The sequence below is a fragment of the Lycium barbarum genome, chromosome 2 (genome assembly GCF_019175385.1).
Source record: "Lycium barbarum isolate Lr01 chromosome 2, ASM1917538v2, whole genome shotgun sequence".
NCBI classification, from domain to species: domain Eukaryota; kingdom Viridiplantae; phylum Streptophyta; class Magnoliopsida; order Solanales; family Solanaceae; genus Lycium; species Lycium barbarum.
This window is the reverse complement of record NC_083338.1, coordinates 79,517,410-79,526,554: the sequence shown is the minus strand read 5'-3', so window position 1 is coordinate 79,526,554 and position 9,145 is coordinate 79,517,410. Positions and strand designations below refer to the sequence as shown.

Here is a 9,145-nt window from a genome sequence, read left to right as displayed (position 1 = left end):
CCGTACAAAACATCTATATACACGACATATGTCTACAAGACTCTAAGGAGTACATAATCGTCATAAGGTGGGGAAAGGGCCATGTTGTTTATGTGCCGCTGATTTATGACACTTTTGATGCTTTTAATGGCGGGTTTTACTTGTTTTTCAAGAAAGTTAGTGTCGTGTTTACGTGTTGTTATCATGTTTCAGGTATTCAAGGTCCCAAGAGGCTGAATTGTGAAAATTAAGCAAAAAGACATCGAAGAGTGGAAATAACTGAAGGCATCATTCCATTAGAAGAAACGCAGACTGTGGATCGTTCCACGACCCGTGAAATTGAACATGAAGTAGGTCCAGTGACTCATGTGGAAGAAGGTGATTCCACGATATCATTCCACGGACCGTGAAATATTTCACGGTCTGTTAAACGGTAGTCCGTTAAACTGTAGCGTCAAAATTATCCTCATTTCAGAAGAGTTGCAATTCCATGAAAGCTGAAGAAGTTTGACGGTCCGTTAAACGGTAGCGTCAAAATTATCCTCATTTCAGAAGAGTTGCAATTCCATGAAAGCTGGAGAAGTTTGATAGTCCGCGAAAAGTTTTGTCGGGCCAGATCTGTTATTTGATTTTTTGACGAATTGGCCCACTATAAATAGTTCCTTGTAGGATTTTATTTATTATGAGTTGCTAGACTGTGTCTCTTCACCTAGAGCATTAAATACTTCATTATGAACTCTTTATTACTATATTCTTCAATCTTCGTTATGAGTAGCTAATTTCTTACTTTCATCTTATTTTAATCAATATAAGGAATTATGAATTCTTTATTACTTTGTTCTTCATTCTTCGTTATGAGTAGCTAATTTCTCTACTAAGGTCGTGAACCCTAGGATGGGTGTTATGTGATTGGGAATTGAGATTGTTATGATTTATTTATTCATTGTCCTTCATTTATAATATATGGTTTCAAACATTGATTAAAGCCATAAACCTTGCTTAACATGGGAATGTCAGTAGGGCTTAGTAGGGATAAATAACAAGAACCTGTAAGCCCCGTTTAGTAGATTCATTTAGGGATAAGAGGAATTTACTTAGAATAAGATTAACCGTTCTTCATAGGCAATCTTCTATATTTGGAAAAATCATAAAGAGAAATAGTCCTTAATTATTGCAAAATATTAGGGATTCAATAAGAGGTCAAGTACATCCATGCAACGATCCATTAGAAGTATATCAAGATCAATCACCATAGCATACACTTTATCTAAAGGGGGACACAACCTTGGTTTCTTTAATATTATTCATTACAAACAAAGAAAGGAGCTAATAAACAACCAAATTTTCTACAAACTCAACAGAATACGAAACTAGACCGCAAGAAAGCATTATATGACTTTAGTAACAGTTTCACACCATATTCCCAGTGGGATTCAACCCCAACCTAGTTGGGTTACTTTATATGACATCGTTCGCTTTACACCATTTAATAGGTGTAATTTGAGCTTATAAAATTTTGGCGCCGTTACAGGGGAATACGGTTTTGAAATTACTAAAGAGTTTGTGCTTTACTTAAAGTCTTTTTCTATTCCATCACACCTTGTTTGTAGCTTACTGTGAACAAGGTGATCATGAACAACAAAGGAGGATGTGGAGTAGGTGGTAACAGGAATTTACAAGTGCAAGACCCACCAGTGGAAGTGGAGGTTGATAATGTCTTTGCAGATAGGCTAGGCGAGGTAGAATATGCATCTGCTATTGTTCCACCTAGGGTGAATATTGCAAACTGCAAGATTGACTCCACTATCTACCAACTGCTCTAACTTGAGGGATATTTTTGGAACTCTACCGATGATGACCCTCACCAACATTTGAAGAATTTTATGGGTGTGTGTACCTAACATATGGAGAATGCTATTCCTGATAATGTTATTCCACTAAGAGTTTTCAAATACTCTTTAGCCGGTGAAGCAAGAGTTTCAAGCTTGTTGCTGTTTTTCTCAAGAAGTGGTTTCCTCCAAGCAAGAAAGCTGAAATTCGTGACAAGATATATGATTCCAAATACTTTCTAGGGGAACAACTATTTGAAGCTTGAGAGCGATTCATGGAGTATTTGCAGAAGTCTCCAAATCATGGTTTTCCAGATAATATAGTGATGGAGAAGTTCTATAGAGGGATAGATCCATTGACACAAGCAGTGGCAAACAATGCAGCTGGTGGGTGTTTCATGGACAAGACTTATGCTTGAATCACTCAGTTTGCTTGATAAGCTTATTACTCACAATCAAGCATCACATTCGGGTGGTACTGACAGTGTATCCTACGGAGCTCCAATGATCCATAACATTGTGAAGGTGAATTAAAAGACTCAGCAGACTCTAGCTCAGATAGCAACCAATATTTCTTTGCTGACCAAGAGACTTGATGAAAAAGAAGCTAAAAAAGTTAATGTTGTTGAAGAAGTTCCAGGAATGCCTAAGGAAATGTACCATGTTCAAGAGGGACCATATCAAGATGGGCCTCCTATGAAGTATGAGGATGCTAACTTCATTAATAAATCTCAAGGGGGTTGCCAAAGGCAGAACTACCAAGGAGGATATCAAAATTAGACTCAAAATAAATGGAGACTTCAACAGGGACAAGGTAATTACAACAACAACTATGGAAGCTCAAACCAGGGAAACTACAACAATAACATTAGCTTTGGAAATAGGAGCTCCAATCCCAATATTCTACCAAAAGGTCAGTCGAATGAGCAAAGGAGTTCTGAGTTGGAGAGCATGCTTGAGAAGGTGCTAGCCAACCAAGACAAAGTAGATAGAACATTGAAAGGGCTAACTGAAACTATAGGATCTCACACTGCTTCCATTCAGAAGCTCAAGTAGTAGATGAGAGATATTTCCAGAGAGCAACACCCTCCATAGAAAGGAGGACTGCCGAGTGATACTATTCCAAAATCGAAGAATGGTGAAGGTGTTGTAGATCGTGTGTATGCTATTAGTACATGGAGTGGTAAAATACTCTAGAGTGCTAAAAAGAAAGTGATCAATATCGAGCCAATTGTTGGAGAGAAAGAGGCACAATCTGATGTGCCAACTATTGTTGAAGAGGTCCCGATAGAGATTTCTATTTTTGAGAAGGTAGCAGATATTCAAGAAAGTTTGAAGAAGACTGAGACTAGTGACACCAGCGACCACACTATTAAAGGGGGTCTTCAGCCTTTGACCCATCTTTTTAAATCTACACCTCCCTTTCCTCAAAGGTAGGTGAAGAAGATAGAAGATGCTAAGTGTTAGAGATTCTATGATCAGTTGAAGCAGTTACCGATGAACATTCTGTTTCAAAATGCTGGCAAAAAGATCCCGGATTTGCAAAGCATTTGAAAGATTTGTTGACAAAGAAGAGGCATGTGAAGTATAACACTATGAGTGTGACTCAGCTTGTTAGTTAAGTATTATCTAAAACAACAGTTCAGAAGAAGGAAGATCCAGGAGCCTTTACTATTCCATATTCTGTCCGCCACCATGACTTTGCTCGTGCTATTTGTGATTATGGGGCTAGCATCAATCTAATGTCACTCACTATATACAAGAAGTCAGGGTTGGGGATTCCTAGACCTGCTACCATGCGACTACAAATGGCTGATAGATCTATTAAGAGGCCGGTTGGAGTTGTAGATTATATACTAGTTCGGGTTGGTGATTTTCTTCTACCTGCCGACTTTATGATTCTTGATTGTGTTGTTGATCAAGATATTCCTATTATTTTGGGGAGACCTTTCCTTGCTACATGAAGGGCTCTTATGGATTCTGAAAAGAATGAAATCAAAATACGAGTCAATGATGAGGAAGTGACTTTCTAGGCTAGTAAGAGGATGAGGTTTTCCCGTGCTTACAAAAGCATTTCGGTTATTTTTTCTATTGATGTTATTGATGAAGCTGTTGAATTCAAGATGGAAGAGGAATGTTTGGGCAAAGTCTTGCTCCCATTCTGGTAAACTTTGATGCTGATGACATGGAAGGTTATGTGGAGATTGTTAACTCACTTGTGGGGTTGGGTTCTTACTCGTACCAACAAAAGAAGTTAGACCTTGATATTGAGCATAGAACAACTCCTCCAGTAAAGCCATCCATTGTTGAGCCGCCTAAGTTTGAGCTTAAGCAGTTCCCTTCGCATCTTAGGTACAAGTTTCTTGACTCGAACAACACTTTGCTAGTGATTGTGTCTGCATTGCTGAATGAAGAGCAAAAAAAGAGGTTGTTGGAAATATTGTGTAAAAACAGGCGTGCTATTGGTTGGACGATTGCATACATTTAGGGAATTCCCTCCGGTATATGCAAGCAGAATATCCAGCTTGAGAAAAATAGTTCGCCAAGTGTTAAACACCATAGGAGGCTGAATCCACCTATGTAAGAGGTAGTGAAGAAAGAGATCATCAAATGGTTAGATGTTGGAGTTGTATCCTATTGCAAAAAGAAAGTAGGTGAGCCCGGTACAATGTGTTCCGAAGAAGGGAGGCATCACAGTAGTGTGTAATGCTAAAAAAGAGTTAATTCCAACTCAGAATGTTGCTGGGTGGCGTGTTTGTATGGACTATTTGAAGTTGAACTCCGCGAGTTGCAAGGACTATTTCCCCATGCCTGTTATTGATCAAATGTTTGATCGGTTGGCTGGAAGGTCTTACTATTGCTTTTTAGACGGGTATTCTTGCTATAACCATATTAATATTGCTCTTGAAGACTAGGATAAGACGACTTTCACTTGTCCTTATGGGACTTTTGCTTTTAGCAGCATACCTTTTGGTCTTTACAATGCACCAGCTACATTTCAGAGGTACATGATGTCGATCTTCTCAGATATGGTTGAGGACATCGTGAAGCTCTTCATGGATGATTTTTTGGTGGTAGGTGGTTCTTTTGATGAATGTCTTGACCATCCGAGTCCAGTGCTGAAGAGATGTAAGGAGACTATTGATAAGATTCAACCTAAGGAAACTCTAAGAAGCAAACAAAAATAAAGAAAAAACAAAAGATAGATGAAGAAATGGAAATTAAGGAGAATAGAGGATAGATACTTGACCCAATTAGTAATGAATCCTATAGGCAAATCTAAGTATATCAAAATTAAACCCTCCTATTTTGAATTCAACCAAAAGAACCAAAGTACTTTGAATCAAGTAGAAGACTCAATTGGAAACCACAAATGAGCAATCTAGATGAATTCAATGGATAAGCAAATTCACTTTGCAACAATGAAGTCACACCTAGTGTAGTAACCTAACAATCTATCTATTAACTAAAATTCTCAATATTTTAGTTCACACAATATCAAGCTAAGTCTTCCAAATGGATGAAAGAACTATTTATACTGATGCCTATTACACCAGAAGGCCCTAAAGTGGCTCTTTTGCAAAAATACCCACATGGGTCTTCAATTACATCCAAAGCATCATAACTTACAATTATGACCTCCAATTGCCATTCTAACCCCATAACTTGCAAGTATGACCTCCAATTGCAATCTTTGCTCCGTAGTTGCACTTTTAGCAATTTTTCGCTTCTAGCCACTTTGCAACTCTTCCAATGTCAACTCCCAAACGTTGTAAATCCGCGAAGTCTTCTATCCAATCTCCCCTAAGGCATCCTTTTTCATGAACAAGGTTTGCAACTCTTGATGTTCTCTTGCTTGACTTCTTGTGAAAGACCTTGTACTTGTTGGGTTCGTATCATCCTCCCGTTCTTGGAGAAGATTCGTCCTCGAATCTAAGGGCATACCTACAACACAAGAGGAAAGATCACTCACATTGAAAACATTATGAACATTATACTCACTTGGCAAGTCGATCTTGTAGACATTGTCATTGATCTTTTCAAGCACTTTGAATGGCCCATCTCCCCTTGGGCTCAATTTCCCTTTTCGCATTTGCAGGAACCTTTCTTTTCGAAAGTAAACCTAAACCCAATCATCGGGTTGGAAGTCCACCTTTCTTCTACCATGAATTTGTCTCTTGGCTACCTTGGTGTTGACCTTGTCACTGCTCTCCTTTACCTTGGCATGGATTTTCATCATTTCGGCCGCCCTTTGCTTTGCATCTAAACTCACAACAACATCACTAGCCAAAGGGGTTAAGGTTAAAGGAATCAAAGGATTAAAGCCATAACATACTTCAAATGGAGTCATGCCAATAGAGAAATGGAGGGACCGATTGTAAGCAAACTCAATCAAAGGTAAATGTTCCTCACAAGAAGTGGGCTTTCCTCTAATCATACATCTAAGCATACTCCCTAGAGTCCTATTCACTACTTCAGTTTAACCATCCGTTTGAGGGTGGAAAGAAGTAGAGAACATGAGCTTGGTACCAAGTGTACCCCAAAGACTTTTCCAAAAGTGACTAAGAAACTTGGAATCCCTATCACTAACAATAGTGCGGGGAACTCCATGCAACTTAAGAACATGATTCACAAACAAAGATGCTACATGAGATGCATCATCACACTTATGGCATGGTATAAAATGAGAAATTTTTGAGAACCTATCTACCACAACAAAAATACTACCATGACCCTTTTTGGTTCTTGGAAGACCCAACACAAAATCCATAGAAATGTCTATCCAAGGACCAATAGGAGTAGGAAGGGGAGTATACACACCTTGGGCCCAAGTCTTTGACTTGGCTTGCTTGCATTCCAAACATTGACCACACAGCTTTTCAACATCATGTCGCATCTTGGACCAATAGAATTGCTCACCCAAAATATCAAGTGTCTTGGCCACTCCAAAATGGCCCATCATTCCACCACTATGTGCTTCTTTGACGAACAACTCTCTCCATGAGCTCATTGGAACACAAACTCTACCATCCTTAAATAGGAACCCATCAACAAATTGGAACCCATCAACCCTCCTCCCTTGGGTCAACTCCTCATAAGTTTCCTTAAAGTCGGGATCTTGAAAATAGAATCCCTTAAGGCTTTCAAATCCCATCATCTTAGAAGTCGTAGTGTTTAGCAAGACATACCTTCTAGATAATGCATCGGCCACCACATTGTCCTTCCCTTTTTTGTAATGGATCACAAAAGGGAAAACATCAATCAATTCTACCAATTTCGCATGCCTCTTGTTGAGCTTGGATTGGCTCTTCAAATGTTTCAAGGATTCATGATCCGATCGTATCACAAACTCCTTATGCCACAAATAATGTTGTCAATGGGTCAAGACCCTCACAAGTGCATACAACTCCTTGTCATAGGCAGAGTATTTCAATGATGCCCCTTTTAGCTTTTCACTAAAGTAAGTCAATGGCTTGCCTTCTTGCATAAATACTCCACCTATACTAACCCCGGAAGCATCACGCTCAACTTCAAAAGTTTTCTCAAAATTGGGTAATTGTAACAATGGTGACGAACTCAACATGGATTTCAATTCTTGAAAAGCATTCTCTTGCTCATCTCCCCAAACAAAAGGAACATCTTTCTTGATCAATTCGGTCAAGGGAGAGGCAATTATACTAAACCCTTTGACGAACCTTCTATAGAAACTTACCAACCCATGGAAACTCCTCATATCGGTTGCATTTTTAGGTGTTGGCCAAGTTCTAATAGACTCCACTTTTTCTTCGTCAACCTCCACACCATTTGCACTCACCACAAAACCCAAGAACACTACTTTATCAACACACAAAGCACATTTCTTGATATTAGCAAACAACCTCTCACGCAACAAGACATCAAATACTTGCCTCAAATGGCCTATATGCTCCTCAATTGATTTTCTATACACAAGGATGTCATCAAAATAAACAACCACAAACTTGTTGATAAAGTGTTTCAAGACATGGTTCATCAACCTCATAAACTTGCTAGTTGCATTGGTTAGTCCGAATGGCATGACAAGCCACTCATAGAGGCCAAAATTGGTTTTGAAGGTCGTTTTCCACTCATCACCGGGATTCATTCGGATTTGGTGATAGCCACTTCTAAGATCAATCTTTGAAAACACATTTAAGCCAGAAAGCTCATCCAACATGTCATCAAGCCAGAAAGCTCATCCTCAAAGAGCCATCTTTACCGTGATTTTGTTGACGGCCCTACAATCAATGCACATCCTCAAAGTGCCATCTTTCTTTGGAACAAGAATCACCGGAACGGCACACGGGCTAAGACTCTCCTTCACTAGCCCCTTTTTAAGAAGTTCATCCACTTGCCTTTGTAATTCTTTTGTTTCTTCCAGGTTGCTCCTATAATCCGGTTTGTTGGGAATTTGAAAACCTGGTACAAAGTCGATTTGGTGCTCAATACCTCTCAAGGGAGGTAAGCCATCGGACATTTCCTCCGGAAAGAAGGCTTAATATTCCTGCAAATGAGAAGACATACTACTAGGCAACGTGCTAGTAGCTTGGTTAGCATTTAGGAGATGATCTTTGTTGACAAGACACACCATGAAGTGTCTCTCGTCAACCCCTTTTAAGCAATTACTTGGTTTAGCCAACAAACATTTCTTGGAACCATCTTGAGATGTCCCCTCTCCACTTATGACCAACAAAGTCTCTTTATCACCCTTCTCCTTTTCTTCCCTTTGATACTTCTCTCGAAGCTCCCTCATCACTCTATAATCCTCACTCACTTGGTAAGGGGTTAGTGGGATAAGAATGTACTTCTTCCCCTTGACCACAAATGAGTACTTGTTAGTTCTCCCACTATGTTGGGCATCAACATCAAATTGCCAAGGTCTTCCAAGCAATAGATGGCAAGCTTGCATGGGTACCACATCACATAAAATCTCATCTTGGTACTTGCCAATCCTAAATTTGATAATGGCTTGCTTGTTGACCCTCATTTTGCCACATTCATTAAACCATTGGAGATTTTAGGGATTAGTGTGCTTGGGGTGGGTAATTTCATACTTTCAACTAAAAATTGGCTAATGGTATTCGTACAACTTCCACCATCAATGATTAAGGAGCACACCTTATCCACAATTTTGCAACGTACATGAAACAAGTTCTCCCTTTGGTCGCTCTCTTCCCTAGCTAGAGCCCCCATGGCTCTTCTAGCCACAGTAGCATGATTCAAGGCTTCTTCATACCTTATCTCAACCTCTTCATTGGAATCATCCTCACACTCACTTCTTTCTCCTTCTTCTTCATGACCATCCTCGCCCTCATGTT

The 9,145-nt window shown here is 39.5% G+C and overlaps 1 protein-coding gene across 1 annotated transcript; it reads right to left on the bottom strand.

Annotated features, from left to right (window-relative positions):
- Positions 1-8,322: 8,322 nt before the first annotated feature.
- Positions 8,323-8,814, bottom strand: LOC132628657 (uncharacterized). The gene has a single exon (XM_060344420.1). The coding sequence runs from the start codon at positions 8,812-8,814 to the stop codon at positions 8,323-8,325; it is 492 nt and encodes a 163-aa protein (XP_060200403.1).
- Positions 8,815-9,145: the final 331 nt, after the last annotated feature.

Coding starts and splice junctions, on each gene's coding strand:
- LOC132628657 (XM_060344420.1), bottom strand. CDS start 8,814: ATGAGGGTCAACAAGCAAGCCATTATCAAATTTAGGATTGGCAAGTAC.